Raw genomic sequence first — 16,451 nt, 5'->3', positions numbered from 1 at the left:
AACAGAAAAAATAATACACATATTTCTAAATATATTTTCATATTTGTTTTGTACATAAAATCATAGCCTGTACACTTAAAAGAAAGTTACACCTTTATACAATGAATTATACAGAAATTTCAAATTTAATTTTTGTAACTTGGTAAAGAGCATATTTTACTAAATTTATTATGATCTACTTCATAATTTTATGCAGTAATCTTAATCTATAGGATAAATAACATAGAATTGGGATTATTAAGAAAATTTCACAATTAAAAATAGAAAGTACTGAAAATAAATTTATATAACTTTATAATGTACCTCTTATCCTAGATATAACTTTATTATGAGTTTAGATTTTTAATAAGAAAGTAATAAATAAATAATTTAATGAGCTTAAATATGATCCTGCAAATTGTATGTCAAATAATTTATCAGTTAAATACAGAGCTGTCCAGGTTTTCATAGTCAAACTTTAAGATATAAAATACAAAAAGGACATTTTATAAGACAAAAATAAGTGCTTATATTTCATTTTAAAATATTTATTATTTCTGTCAATAGGTAACTGACAGTCATTTGTTGTTCTACACAGTTCATTTTGATTTTGATTCATTTCAATAAATCAATCGACCGTTCATATGAATTCACTATTTGTATTAACATCTATTTTATATATTTTTTAATGTGAAATTATATGCTGCATTTTTATTATAACTTTTATTAAATCTTCAAACGAGCTATATTTATGTAAATTTTTTACTTATACCCATTCAACATATTGACAAAGTTTAGTTGAAAAAACCTAGAACACTCCACATATTCCGAAATATTTAAAAAAAAATATTTTTTAGAAAATGATGGTAAAGTATTTATTTTATGATTGTAGGCTTTTTTAAATACAAAAACTAATTTCACTTTTTTAGTAACTTCTCATGTTCTTACAAAGTTATTTATGAAACATTTTTATAAAAAAAACTAGAATTTTATTAAATAGAAAATGGTTTTATAAGATCCCTGTTTATCATAAATAAAAAAGTGATAAAACAAAATTAAAAAAATATAAACAAAAATAAATTTTTCTTGGCATTATTATTAATTTGATACACACGTTTATCCTTATTTCTAAATATTTTGATAGATATAAAGTATTACATATAAAGTAATCAAATGAAAAGCGAAAATCTTGTAAATTAATCTTTACTTGACAAATCGACGAAAATGAGGTTTTTACAGCACAGTCATTTTATTATAATATATTTATATTTATATATACGTCTTAACAGCGTATGTTTTCTATATGAATGCATGTATGCCTGTATAGAGCATTTACACACTTTTTGCACTCCTTTCTAAGGACAACAAATATTAATGATAATGTCTATGAATCAAGAATGATTTGTAATGGGCTTACGCAATTTCAATGAGCTGTATTATTACGTCGCCCGCGTCTCTTTCGAGTTCCAGAAGGACGATTTGAAGAGGTCCATTGTTCATAAAAACGTTCTGCTTCTAACCATTCTTGATATTTGTACCACCATTCTTCCCACTTTATGTAATCATCTAAAGTAAGATCTCGTAGATATCCTCTTGCTTTATAATAATCATATCTAACACGAACATCATCCCAACATTCTAGACCTCTTGGACCTTGTGCTAAAAGTGATTCAGGATAATGTCCTGGTGGTGGAGAATCGTATCCTAGTCTTGCAATTCTCTCTTCACCCTCTATTACAACTTTCATGGCATTTTCTCCATCCTTTGTGATCCGCATATTTTCCATGTCCCTACGATCGACACTCCATTGTGCCATTTTACCAAATCTAAGAAAAAAGAACAGTTTTGTGTTATTATAAGCCCTTTATCTTTTTCAAATATATGTATTGTGTTGTTAAACTGATGTTTTAAATTTTACAACATATTAATAATTAAATCATACCGCTCTGATAATGTCATTTTAGGTGGACCCACATGTGATGTTGTGGAAGAACTATCACTGTCTTCACTAGGTGAGGACTCAGGAGGTGGCCTAATCATTTGAGTTGTTCCATGACTTGAATGAGTTTTTTCTACCTTTACAGGTTTACGCATCTGTACAAGTTTCAGTTATATATTGAAATATAAGAGAGATGTATAAATAAACAAAAAAGATTAAAAATGTAGAAAGAAGTATATTAATTTAAAATCAGAACTCATAATTAGTTATGAACAAAGTATGTTTTACCAATGGAATGGGATCTGGAACTCTTGGATCTTCTGGGATTCTAGTGTGATGTTTTTCTTTACGCCGGACTTTGGATTCTTTTTCTTTAATTGCCTTATAGTCCTTTTGATGACGTGGTGGAGGCTGTGGTGTGGGCGGGGGTGTACGTGGACGTGGCAAAGGAGGTGATCTTGGTCTAGTACGAGCTGGTATTACTCGTGAACTTGATGGTACTATTTCTTTTGGATGTGCTCGAGCTCGAACTGGTGTGAGTGATCTTGAACGTGAAGGAGAGGGTTGAGCGATACGTCGCCTTTCCTTTGGTGAACAGACACTGCATGATCGATCAGAACAAGTACTTCCTGTGCTTGGACTGCGTGTAGGTCGTCCTCTGGTATGTGATCTATCGCGAGGTGACCGTGGGCTTCTAGTTCGAGGACTACGTGGTCTTGGTATATGGGGACTTCGAGGTCTGGGACTTCTTGGACTTCGAGGATGTCCTCTACTAGGTTCTCCACTTGCTGTGCCACCGACATATAATTCCTTATATCCACTGTGTCTCCATCTATTTGGATCGCGTTCCTCTACTTCCAAAAGCTTTTTATTCCAATAACTTGACTGAGATTCACGAGCTTTCCGCATTACACTATCTAATTCTCTCCGTTTTCCTGAATTTTCACCGTGCGGTCTGGGTTGTGATACATTGGTATCCATCCGTAACTTACTAGAACTGCTACCACTACCGCTACCTCCTCTTCGTCTATCATAGTCTCGTGACATTCCTAAAACAAAATGTATTACATTTGACACTTGTAATTACTCCAGATGTAAACAACTATCATTTTTACAATTACTTTAAGTACAGTTATTTATACAAGGTGATTCATAAATTCATATCGATATTTCAAGGGTAATTCCTATGTACTTTAGTTTGAAAGCTATAAATGATTACAGAAAATGTTTAAAGTGTCTGTCTCATGCTTCAACACATGTTATTGCATGCCTTAATGTTGTCTGTATATACAGCTAAAGTATATTTTGTTTTTTGTAAAGTTTACAAATAATTTTTATTTTCCTGTTTCTAGAAAACATTAATGAACTAGGGAAAATAAAATATTGACTGTCTGAAATTCTATCTGATTCATACTGATTAATATTGTTTGTAAGCTTTGGATAATCGCAAGGCATGTCTTAGCTATGTATGCAATAATGCTAAAGCATATACTAATGTGTATTAAGCCATGAGGCTAACCCATTGAACATTTTTTTAATCAACCATAATCTGAAAACTAAGGATATAGGACATATGTTCATATGACGTTTATTTACTGTAATGTGTAGATCCATCTCCTGAAGTACTGGCATGCATTTATGAACCCTCTGCATATTTCATGAATTTTCTATTCTTAAATAGACACATACCTGATAGAAATGTTAGAATAGAAGATATAGGAGGAGTGAAAAGTTGGTGATCCAAACGCCTGCGAGAGCAGTCAACACGTTAATTTTCAATACATGATAGAATGCCCATAAAGATGATAATACGTTGGACTAATTCGCCATGAGATAGCTAGAAGAACCAGTATCATTCGTCCTTTGGGTCGACTGGCCTATGTAAAAAATTCTACATGTCACAAATGGGTATCATCTGGAGTGGTGAAGCAGTGGAAAAGTTAGTATATATTCCCGATCAAAAGCGTATGTTTTCTCTGAGAATAAAAATTTCGCGAAAAATCCATATGTGGTACTGGACATCACCCGTCGCGAGACCTTACCATCGCCACTCTCTGCATGTCCAGAATTGTAGTACGCTTCGATCCACGATCCATAAATGTTGGTCGCGTGGACTTTTCAATGAGTCGAACCAAATTCAGAGATCGCCCTCGAAAGGCGTCGCGCGCGCGTGTCAAGTCGATCGTGTCCAGGTATTTTCGTGTTTTATTAACCGGACCGAACCGCGAATAGGGTATGAAGTTTATCTCGGGCATTACCCGGGTAATGCCATACCGGACGGCACTCACGTAGCCGATTACGATACACGATAAGATTACTCGCGTCAATCATTACACCGATGGTACACACAGGTGAGAAAATACAATGAACGCCGCGGGTAGGGCTTTTTCGCCCGTTTCTTGACATCGTGAAGGATGTCATCCGCGGAACGTGTCACCTTTTCGGTACGCATCGGAGGATATCTTGTCGCGTCCGATTCGTAGCCACACCGAAACGCGGTAGCACGGAATTTGTGGCTCGAGTAACGGGTACGTCAAGGTCACGTAAAGGCCCGACTGCGCGATTTCGCGACCGGCGAAACTGTATTTTTCGCGACACCATTTCAGATATTACCCGGGTAACACCTTACTGGTGTCGTAACGGAGAACTCAAGAAGATACCTCAAGTATTGGCTTGAGGAGATAAAAAGAAAAGAAAGAGAGTGTCCGAAACCGGGTATATACGCGTATAGCCTCCTTCGCTCCTTTCTTTCGTTAAAAGCGAAGGTCGGCTCTTCTCGCTTTTTCCATTTGCTGGTACACACCTTTGCACTATGTATATATATACATATATATATATATTTGTTTTAACGTAGCTTCACAAAACTCTTACTCGACAGTATGAAAATAGATCTCTAACTTTTTTTGGTAGCGTTGTCTGCTATTTCGTACCGAAGCGTCAGTGGCATTCATTCGTTCGCACCCGATGGTCACTTTGAAAATCAATTGCCCACCCAGTGAGCGCTATCCGAGGAATTTCACGACATTCACCGGGCTCAAGAACCATTCGAGATAACGACACTCACTTTTCTCACCGCGGCAAATTGCAAACTTGCATTTTCTGGCACGAGAATCGGTGAATCACTTCCGCGTGACGTTTTACGAATGAAGATTGTTTAAAGGAGATTTTCCTTCTAGAGACGCACCAAATGCAAGAAGATGCATTCCAAACGAGATAAGTAACAGATGTCGCTGCAGGAATACGGTTAATCGTAAATTCCTCTCGTTACTTATAAATGATTTTCTACTTTTACATTTATGTGTATTCATTCTTTTGGCAGTTTGTGTCGAGTAAATATTATATATTTTTTATTTATTATCAGAATATATTTTATTACTTTCAACATGCAACAAATATAAATAAATAAATGTCGAGAAAAGTCAAATGAATATGATTCTACTGCGCATGTTGTCTATGTTTTCTATTGGATAATTAATTTACCCATGTGCCAATAGCTTTATGCGCCGTAAATTTGTATAGTGTCTTTTCGAATTAAACGTATAAATATAAAAATGACAATTGTAATTGGATTTGAAGGTAGTGCAAATAAGTTAGGCATCGGAATTATTCGAGATCAAGATGTTTTATCAAATGTACGGCATACGTATATTACACCACCGGGCGAAGGTAAACTTAACCTTTTATGTGATTACTTTTGATGATATACAATGGCTCACGAAAGTATTTCAACATTTATCACAAAAAGTTTTTATGAATATGTTATTATACGAATATGTGTATTATACGAAATTTTTTTAAATTTTGTTAACACTGCAGTGATACACGACTATCGCGATTATAGTAGCAAAATTAGAAATCTAAATGTACATAGAAGTTACAAGATATTTATTACAAACATACACTTAAGACGTAATATATAACACAAATAGTAGTCTTAAACATACAATTAAAGCTAAAGATGTTGTGACTCACTAATATATAAAATAATTGATTACTCAAATACCTTGACCATTTTTATAAACGGTATGCTTCTAATAAATATCTTGTAACTTTTATATACATTTTTAGATCCGTCTTAAATACCAAGTATGATAATGTTAGTGTTAATAAAATTCCAAAATGTTTTGTATAATATAAGCATAGAAAGTTTCTAAGTGTGTTTAAATACTTACATAATGCATTGTACATAATTCAACAACATACAAAAATGAATGACATTTATTATTTGTTATTATTTAAAATGTTATATATAAAACGTTTTAAAATTTGTTTTGAAAAGGATTCTTACCTCGTGAAACTGCACAACATCATAGAGAACATATCCTCAATGTTCTGCAAAAGGCATTGGATGAAGCTAAAATAACATTAAAAGATGTGGATGTAGTATGTTATACAAAAGGACCAGGAATGGGTGCACCGTTAACAGTTGGTGCATTAGTAGCTAGAACTGTTGCTCAGATATATGATAAACCAATGGTTGCAGTAAATCATTGTATTGGTCATATAGAAATGGGGCGATTGATCACAGGAAGTATAAATCCAACTGTTTTATATGTTTCTGGTGGAAATACACAGATTATTGCATACTCTCGACAGAGATATTGTATTTTTGGTGAAACAATAGATATTGCTGTTGGAAACTGTTTAGATCGTTTCGCAAGATTATTAAAGCTCTCAAATGATCCTAGTCCTGGTTATAATGTAGAACAGTTAGCAAAGAAGTAAGTTGTTTTATTAAAGTATGGTTTATTTGTTTATGTATATTAATTTCATTAATTTCATTTATTACACATAATATAATATTATATACATAGAGGGACAAAATTAGCTCCATTACCTTATGTAGTAAAAGGGATGGATGTGTCTTTCTCAGGAATTTTAAGTTACATTGAAGAACATCTTCCCAGTTGGCTTGACTCGAAAGAATTTACTCCAGAAGATTTATGTTTTTCTTTACAAGAAACAGTATTTGCTATGCTTATTGAAATTACTGGTATTGTTATTGCTTGTGATACAAGTACAAAATTGTATAAAATGGAACAGAAATTATATATTTAATAATATTATAGAGAGAGCAATGGCCCATGTAAAATCATTAGAAGTATTGATTGTTGGTGGTGTAGGATGTAATGAAAGGTTGCAAGAGATGATGAAAGTGATGTGTGAGGAAAGAAATGCAGTACTTCATGCCACAGATGAACGCTTTTGTATAGATAATGGTGCAATGATCGCTGTGGCTGGATTACTTCAATACAAAAGCCAAGGGCATACTCCATGGATGAAAACAACTTGTGTACAACGATATAGAACAGATGATGTACATGTTTCCTGGAGAGAATAACCTAATTTTATATATACTTTCTTTCTTTGACTTTGTTTAGCTATCATCTGAAATATTTACTATTATTGTTGTTATAAAATAGGAACAAAAGAAATATATTGTATACAGTAATAATTCAACATTTTTATTATCATTTTGTATCATACATATGTCAATCAACGTTAGAATAAATGTTATGATATAGAAGTAGACCTAGAACGTAGATGAGTCTGGTTACCTTTTATTGTTAGATATATTTAATTTTGAAATTGCTCTGTCTACTGCTTCTTTATCACAGAACTTCTATTAATATTATTATACCTTCACGTTATTTTAATCAGCTATCTAATTCAATAAATCGATCAACCTTATTAACAACATTTGTTATTTATCGATTCAAATGTACCGCGTATTTGTTCTCAGCTTGATAAATATCTTGCGCGCGCATATATCTGCGCATGCACAAACATTATACAGGTTCAAAATTGATATCGAGCTATCGTTGTGAAAAGAGAAAAGCGAGCGTCATAGGTGGAGGTCAAATTTTCATGACACGCGCGATAGACAGGGTAGCGTACGATATTCGTCGACGCAGGCGCGCGTCTGGCTGTAGTCCAAACAATATCTCCGTCGGTAGTAGTAGCAGTTATAATATTAGTAGAATTCGTATCGTCATCATTACCGGATATACGATCCAACGCTGTTAGTAGTTATGAACGTTAAGTTTCGTTTTGCTTAATCTCCATTTCTATGAAAGTTATTTTGCCAATTTTCTTTCGATATTTTTATTATTTAATAGAAAGATCCTACAATAAAGTTTTTATTCTAGAATCGTTTTTTATGAATATGAAACGGATAGAAACGCAAAATTTCTTTTTTTTTTCATTGTATCTGAGCGCGGCTATGTCACGTTAACCATTTCCTAATCGATAGACGCGCGAACATCGATTGCAGCGCTTAGTGTGGAACAAGTGGCAGTACGATACCGTCGTCACTGCTCGTCACTGTTCGTCACTACTCGTCACGGTGCATTATTAGTCGTGCTACTCACGGCAAGATGTGTTACTATACCACGGTGCGCAATGTGTCTTTCCGGACGAATGGTGCCCGTGTTTAAAACAGAGGTGAGTCGCAAAAATTAGTGTACTTCTGGTTTCGTTTCTACTACCACTCCACGTCTATTTCCGTATAGGAGCTACTTCGTTATAGAATCGTACCGGTACACGTCAAATACTGTCCCCGAAATACAGACCCAGATAACTTGAATTTCTCAGCTGCTCGTCCTTGAATCTCACGAAAATCATTTGCTTCCACACTGTTTTATTATTGCTCCATTGATCTCGATTGTGTCGTATCATATCATCACAGATACACAACGTATATCGTTACTATCCGTGCAATTTGACAGTGATTTCGAATCAGATTTTTGTGTCATTAAATTCAGTTGAAAAATTGTCACATAGAACTCGCTAGCAGAATAACGTAGAATCAAAGTCTGGATGCGAAAAATATTATATGTAATAGCATGGAAGCAAGCCATTATTACAAAAACCAGAAAAGAAACAGAAGACAGAAACCAGTAAGAAATATCTTGTCGCAGAACGTATAGAAAACAAAAGAAGTATTGACTGTAATATACATCCTTTATATTATATGCTGCAAACAATTTCATTTCAATGATAAAAAAAAAATGATATAAAACAAGCATGACTACTGCATAATCAGATAGTTGTAGTCATATTTTTGCAACAATTTTGCATATCATATCCGGCACACAATTTGGTTATGTTTTATACCAGATTTATATAATTTTTGATTTTCACATTGATACGAATACTACAATTATGACAGTTGACAACACGGTACGTAGCAAGTAATTACTTTTCTTTGACCTATATAATGGAATAAAGAAACTGTGCGACATTTTCAATGTGCTTGCAATGTATCGATAGGTGTAGGTTGTAAATAGTCGTTCTTTACTACTGTCCGGTAACGCTTACCATTCATCTTCACTACTGTTATCCGCGATAACCTGAACACACGATACTTTATCAAGATTTTTTGAAATTACTCGCGACTACATTTCGTGCATAAGATTGCCTTTGTGTGTCTTTTTTTTTTTTATTGCGCTATGAATTTGAATCGCTGGCGACGTTATTAAAAGCAAAGAATTCGAAATTGGCGTATCTTACGACACTTCGCGAATATTTTTGCTAGCCATACAACATCATATTGACGCGTAGCCAAGATCCAGGTCGTGCATCCAAACAATACGCGGACATGTATTTAAATAATACGGCCCCGAATTATGTATTCGGTTGCTGGCTGTGATCAACGTCTTACATAAATATTTTTCGAAGGAAAATCAGGGTTATTTACAACAGAAATAAGAGGGGGAAAATGAAAGAAGAAATGAACGTGCACGTCGACGTTACATCGATGGCTTGCTGCACGAGTACTTTATCTCCATTTTTGAAACTTGAGTTTTTACATGTAACAAATAATTCTTGATTGTTTCTTTGTGTTGTATAAAAATCACATTTATATCTGTTTCATAGATTTATTAAAAATAATATTTTTCTTTAATATATTTAATGTATATAGGGATATTTTCAAGAACCACGATCCATCTGTATCAATTTGCAACTAATTTTATAACAGCATTGATTAACATAAGTACAATGCAAAAAGTATTTATTTAATTATAAAGTAGCATTGGGTTTTCAAAACTGGTTCTCTCGTAAACGTTAAAACAGGACATAGAATATTTCTGCAGTATGCTACGGATACGTATGTGTATAGGAGCCAAATAACGGCGAGAAATAATAATTTAATCGATAAGAGGAACATTGAGCATAACGAGCTCTCGAAGTAAACCAGGGATGTAAGAGGGAGACTGGGTCTGGAATTATGCCACGAATAAATGCCGTGACGTGACATTTAAAGTTGTTCTTTGTAGAGCATCACATGGATAAGGAATCGATTCGTTCGATTCCAGACGGAAATCCAATCTTCTGCCAATTTTTTTTAACGTTCTACGACGATGCGGAATACATAGTTTCGTTGCGATAATAAACAACTGCGAAGAGCAAAATTTTGAAACGCTTCGTACCCTTCGAACAGAAGAGAAGTTATCCTGAAAATCGCTACATAACCTGTGACGCTGTAACCGTATTAAATTAGATGTTCTACGTATATCGATACTTAATTTGCATTAGAACAGAACGTCCTAGTCTAGGAGATTTAAAGACGTTCGGACGATCGTTCAGAGATCGGAGTATTTCGTTTCGCGCAGTTGTTTCCGCCCACATGGATCGATCTGCGTAAAGTAGATACTGGAGTGTACTCCGAAAAAGCTTTTAGAGTATAGCCAACAAACAATTGCCATGGAATTGTAACAGCATGTTGTTTACCCGTGCGTTTAGTTTTTCAAAAGATCCTATTATACGCTGCTGTTCATACAGTGATCCATAAAAGTATGTAAACACTTGTCGCAGAAATTTTTTACGATCATCTTACCTGTGTTATAGAGAACTTTTTGGTATGTTTCATTGACGCTATACTGAGATACGACTATTGCGATTATGTCGGCAAAATCTGAAACCAACTTGAGAATGTTACATACGAGGATCACAGGACAAAACATTATAAATTCTTGTTGAGATTTTTGATTTTAATTGTCGCCACGACCAAAGAAAAATATTTTATAGTAGAAGATAATTAAGAATGGAAAGAATCTGTTAGGTTCAAAGATACGGTTGATGAGGTTTTCGAAACGCAGAGGTATAAACTGTTAACGCAAACAATATTTTGATATTTTATTTCAGTATCTCCATTATTTTAATATTACGGCAAACGATACTTTTAAAGGGTGCGAAATAGATGTTTAGCCGCAGAGTCAAATAACAGTAACATGTCATGTTAACAATGTACCGAATTTTAAAAGTGCCTTCCTGCAAAGATTGGAAAATGTGAGTAATAATCATGCGCTTTCTTTGTATTCTTCTATAAAGAACATAATTGTGTCTTTTTCATTGCCCTGTTCGAAAATTATGTGACTTATTAAGAACTGGTAAAATCTTCGAATGAGATCTTGTTATTGAGATAATAAAAAAAGATCAGAAAATATTAATTAGTATTTTAAATTAAATTAATACTTTTGAGCAAAATACTAACAATTCTTGAATTATATACTTTTCAAGAAGTTACAACAGATTTGAATTAAAAAGTGTCAAGTCCTTTCATATTATTTATATTTATAAAAATAAAATATTTTTATTTGGTAGATAGTCTAAGATTTTTCCACAATAGATACATATTCTATGTGCTTTAGAATTTTGGAACTGTCTTTCTTTTTTTCTATCTCATTATTTTGATACTTCAAAACCAACTGAACATTTTGTATGCATCTCAACTTTAAAGCAATGCAATCATTAGTATATCTGAATAATGTGGATTTTAAAGAAACAAAATCATCAGCGTTAGGTTGATCTTAATTCTAGATTGTTAACATTGGGTTACCAACGATTTATCATTAGACTGCGGATGTTTACGCAAATTTATATTTTTATAAATACAATTAAAGAAACAGAACCTAAGCAAGAATTTGTTTCATCCGTTAAATCATGTATCAAGTATTGTACTTTGAGTATGTTATACATTTTTACATATCTGGCGCGTTTTGTAGATTCTTGCACCTTTAAATTTCCCATAAATGCACAAACATCCGCGGTCTAGTAATTACTTCTGACACTAAAATTTTACATGCGATCATTTTGAATATTCACTATTTATCGTTCCATTATTCTGATACTAGGTATTGATCGATGTATAATGTCTTTCGTATTTTTGTTGAAACATCGTGCTCAGTAAAATTTCGTAAATTGTATTTACCATGGCTCACGAAACTATTCGAACACCCCTTAGAAACTTTTCATACGTATATACCTTTATACAAATTTTTTATGCTTTTTACACATATACCGTAGAAAATATTTTGAGATCGCGTTAGTACACTAACAAAACATGACTGTTATGATTATATTGTTAAAATTTGTGATGGATCTGAAAATGTATATGTACAAGCTGCAATATATTTATTGGAAACATACACTTCGCAAACATCACCAAGAGTCAAACATTCAAACAGTCAATTGTTCACTATATTAATAGGTCAGAATATATAATGAGACCGTCTTTAGCATTAATTGTATGTTTAAAATTATTCACATTGTATGCTAATTTTTCACAACGTATATGTTTGCAATAAATGTCGTGTAACTTCTATATAGATTTTTGGATTGCTTCCAAATTTTACTATTATAATCGCAATAGTTGCGTCTCATTATAGTGCTAACTGAAAGGTCAACAAGTTCCGTATAGCGCACATAATACATTCATAAAAATGTTCTATGCTAAATGTTCGAGTACTTTCGTGAGTCATTGTATATTTTTAAAAACTTAGAGTGCGAATATATATAAAGTCTAATTCGCGTACAATGTGATAAAACTAAGCTAGATTTCAAATTCGTAATTATTTAAAATTATTACTTCTTTGTAATTTGATATTGGTTTACTACTCAGGATACACGCAACTGGCTAAGCTATAATCCTGAAACGATAGAACGTAGAAAAGAATTTCATTAGGTAGAATCAGACTGTTCCGAATGATGTATGGCTTTAATGTATATAGAATTTTGAACAATTCATTACTTATACCTCTATAATACGTACGCCCAACGCATTAATTTTCTATTTGAAAATAACATGATCCCGTGATGCGATACGTTAAAAAAATGTGACAAATTTTCTGCTGCTACATCATATTTTAATATTATTCGTATATATTGTTAAGAGTACAACATATCTATATATAATATTAAGAGTATAACAAACTCTTTTCTGAAAAAGATAATTTCCATAGATTTAATCAGACATTTCGACTGTTAAAATTCTTAAAATGAACTAATCGTTTCCAGAAGATTATGAAACTGAACTTATGATTTGAACTGACTTGTAAATACTATGGCAGTTGACGCAATTATAAACAATTAATCAAAAAGAAGAAAGAAAGCATCGAATATAATTCATCCGAAACGATATTTCACGATCATATTCATCTAAAGTATGAAAAGAAAACATTAAAAAAAATCATAGGTGTATAGTTAAAATAATTGCTAATGATCGTGACGAGATCTCGCGAGATAGTTGGAAATTTCCTAGCTTCTAGCGTTAAGCGTGTTTGTGACGATGTTGGATCATCGTAGAAGTAGGAACCAATTTGCTTTCTTTTCCTCTTTTTCACTCTTGTCTTGCTTTCCTTCTTCGCTACTTGTTCCTTTGCTTACAGGAGTATAGTGGAGTCATTTATTTCTCGACAGAGAGTTATACAGATGTGTTTACTTTGCGTATGTTTACTTCGCATCTACCAATGGACTTAAGGTGTACAGGAGAGAAAATTCGAGTAGGTGATTTCTGGTAGGATTGTAAATTAGTCACGAACGAGATCTATATTTCTGTTACAATAATTTCCGTTCATATGACGAACGCTGCCAAGGTAATTAATATATTTAGCGTTCAATGAAACAATAGGATGTGCCTATAACAATTAATAGATTTTTAATGAATTTCGAGTAAAATTCTTATTTGCGTTACATAAACATTTTTGTTTATGCGACGATTGCAATCGATGTAACCTACGCGTTACAATATTCGATAGAACAGAACAATTATGACAATTAAATACGTAATGAATTCAATGAATCTAGGGTAAAATTCTTATTGATTTGTAATTGTAAATTTTTTCTCATTTGTAAGATAATTAATTGCTATAAAAATAATTTGTATGCTAGAGTATTTAATTGAAAGTGTCTGTTTTGTTTACTTTGGAACAGTATCATTTTCACTATTTTCTACGAAAAATATGTTTCCACTATGTAAGATATTATTGTTTTAGAAATATAATTCAAGGTTAAATGCGATGTGATCGTACTATTTCGTGACTGAACCAGCTTCATAGAACGTACATATAATGCCATTTCTTATCATAGATCCAATATGATTTTTTTTAATACTACTATTTTATCTTAGATACGCAAACTTCTGAAGTTTTATTGTAGAATTAAATGTCCGTGTTTTTTCGTTTCTTTAATTTTATTTCAAAGAAACTTTATTGGAATTTTTTATAATCAGCACAAGAAAGTGCCAACCAGTCTCGAACATAGTCTATTTATGATAAAAATAAAAAAGAAAATAAATCAAAGTAAGCAATCAATTCATTCAATCTATTATATTATTGTCATTTTAAAAATAAATATTCTATATAAAGTTCGAATAAATCATTTTTGTGTGATTAACGCGTTCAAACAAAAGAATAAATATGTAACGTAGAATATTAAATACCGTATTTTGCATAATGTTCGAGTTATAAATAGTAAATCCAGATCATTTTACGACGTAGCGTTATTTGTTTTCAGAATTATTCTCAGTCCAGTTACATTTGAACAATGCGTATCGGCTTATGTATATGACAGAGTTTGTGCATCCGATGAAGTTGACACAATGGAATAAAGAATTATTTGAAAAATATTTATTAAAGCATAGAACGAAATAAAGATTTATTTCATTTGAAAATCATTTTCTTATCCAAGTAAATTGAGTTCAAACAATTAAAAAGGTCAAATAATGGTAATAAGGTTTTAGGATACACAAAAATATGTATTTTCTAAAATATATCAGAAAGATATATCTCTTTTTTCAACTATGTTCTGGATAAATGATATTGCAGTTAAATGAATACTGTATAACGTATCTGAGAGATGATTAATAAAACGTAGCTCTTAATGAGAAGACATAATTAAAAAAATGCAGATGCTACAGCTAAATAGATTGTTAGATAATATATTATTTAATCGCATACCTTTCAAGAAATGAGTTCATCGAACATTAATCACAATTAGCCTCGTTCCTTTTAGCGAAAAGACACTAGAAATAGTTTTTTGTAACAAAACTGCTCTTCTCAAATGCAGTAAAAATAGTTGAAGATGAGTTTATATAAATAGCTTATCTCGATATTAGAATAGATGAATTCTTGTCGCAACTGATTGCTTCAGTTTATAAAAGCATCTGTATAATGCTTTCACATTAAATTTGTTAATAATGAAAGATTCGATTGGAAATAAAAATATTTTTGATAATACTGGAAGTTGAATAAACTCGCGCGAGCGAGACTGTTACCAAACGCACAGTTGTTTGGAGTTGTTTGTCCTTGTTTGAACAACATATATACATAGGTAAATGTAGTAGATACATTGACCTTCGTAAGATTCCTTTATCGTTGATAAGGTGTTTTGGTTGATTTATAATAACATTATTTGTATATTACCAGAGTACAAATTAATGATATGAATTAACAATCTGACGACAAGTAATATTATTTCAGGAAACATTAATTCAAATCAAAAGATAAAATAAAAAATTACTTTATTTACATGAAAAAATTAATAAAAAAGAATCTAGTAAACCAAGGCATAATTATTTCAAAATAACTATGTGTCAAGTAAGATGATAATAATCATTTTTGACATATTTTATTTCATAGATCTCACAGATCTATTGGTCATTTTAATGAATAAAGAAATTTCGCATGTTTTTATCTATAATTTTACAATTGAAATAGATTTTTATACAATGGAAAATAAGGAAGTGCAAAGACTTTGTCATATATGTGTATATAACTTCGTAAGTGAAATAAATGTTCACATAGCCAAAAAGAAACACGCGCAAAGATCTTTTCATGTATACTTTTGTAACTGAAGTACACTCTGTCACGCAGTGAAAAACAGGCAAATACAAAGATCATTTCTCTGTCTCATTTTCAATTTTATAATCGAAATACAATCCTACACAGTCAAAAATAAGCTAAGCGCCTGGATACTTTTGACCGATACTGTATGTATAAAACTCTTACGTAAACTGCACACGATGTATAGACGTTGTTTCATCTCTACACGAGGTATTGCCTTGTAACAAAAGCATTGCGTGAAAATCCAAAGCGTTCCTACCTTCTTATCGTGCATGGTTAATAGCTGTTTATTGTGGTTCCGTAGCATTTCGTCAAAATAATCGCTCTCGTTACATACTGATCTAGACTTCGCACGAAACCACGTGCACGATTGAATCAGGACTATCGAGACAGGTGCTTTTCGCCGTGAA

General features: G+C 32.4%; 3 protein-coding genes across 11 annotated transcripts in view; 2 read left to right on the top strand and 1 right to left on the bottom strand.

Annotated features, from left to right (window-relative positions):
* Positions 1-1,209: 1,209 nt before the first annotated feature.
* LOC117233699 (serine/arginine repetitive matrix protein 1) lies at positions 1,210-5,122 on the bottom strand. Of its 2 annotated transcripts, none has more exons than XM_033494246.1 (5): positions 4,983-5,122; positions 3,608-3,795; positions 2,207-2,967; positions 1,922-2,073; positions 1,210-1,805 (listed from the first exon to the last, which is right to left on the bottom strand). In XM_033494246.1, exons 3-5 carry the CDS (start codon positions 2,963-2,965, stop codon positions 1,403-1,405), a joined length of 1,314 nt encoding a protein of 437 aa, XP_033350137.1. In that variant the 5' UTR covers positions 2,966-2,967; positions 3,608-3,795; positions 4,983-5,122; the 3' UTR covers positions 1,210-1,402. The 2 variants fall into 2 exon arrangements, with proteins under 2 accessions (XP_033350137.1, XP_033350136.1); XM_033494245.1 differs by lacking the exon at positions 4,983-5,122 and adding an exon at positions 3,961-4,726.
* A 278-nt stretch (positions 5,123-5,400) lies between these two features.
* On the top strand, positions 5,401-7,345 carry LOC117233704 (probable tRNA N6-adenosine threonylcarbamoyltransferase). Its single transcript, XM_033494252.1, has 4 exons — positions 5,401-5,584; positions 6,198-6,639; positions 6,733-6,911; positions 6,988-7,345. Exons 1-4 carry the CDS (start codon positions 5,470-5,472, stop codon positions 7,257-7,259), a joined length of 1,008 nt encoding a protein of 335 aa, XP_033350143.1. The 5' UTR covers positions 5,401-5,469; the 3' UTR covers positions 7,260-7,345.
* Positions 7,346-7,784: 439 nt separating this feature from the next.
* The window catches only part of LOC117233692 (potassium voltage-gated channel protein Shab), a 69,919-nt gene continuing 61,252 nt past the window's right edge, over positions 7,785-16,451 (top strand). For 5 of the 8 annotated variants that reach the window (XM_033494232.1, XM_033494231.1, XM_033494230.1 and 2 more), the window contains exons 1-2: positions 7,812-7,940; positions 8,172-8,362. The gene's annotated coding sequence lies outside the window, so the exon portion shown is untranslated. Of the gene's footprint in view, positions 7,941-8,171; positions 8,363-16,451 lie in introns of all 8 variants that reach the window. The other 3 variants (XR_004493370.1, XM_033494233.1, XR_004493369.1) reach the window with 3 other exon arrangements.

This window comes from Bombus vosnesenskii, unplaced genomic scaffold (assembly GCF_011952255.1).
Source record: "Bombus vosnesenskii isolate JDL3184/JDL3185 unplaced genomic scaffold, Bvos_JDL3184-5_v1.1 scf7180000013298, whole genome shotgun sequence".
Lineage (NCBI taxonomy): Eukaryota > Metazoa > Arthropoda > Insecta > Hymenoptera > Apidae > Bombus > Bombus vosnesenskii.
This window is presented reverse-complemented; position numbering and strand designations above follow the sequence as displayed.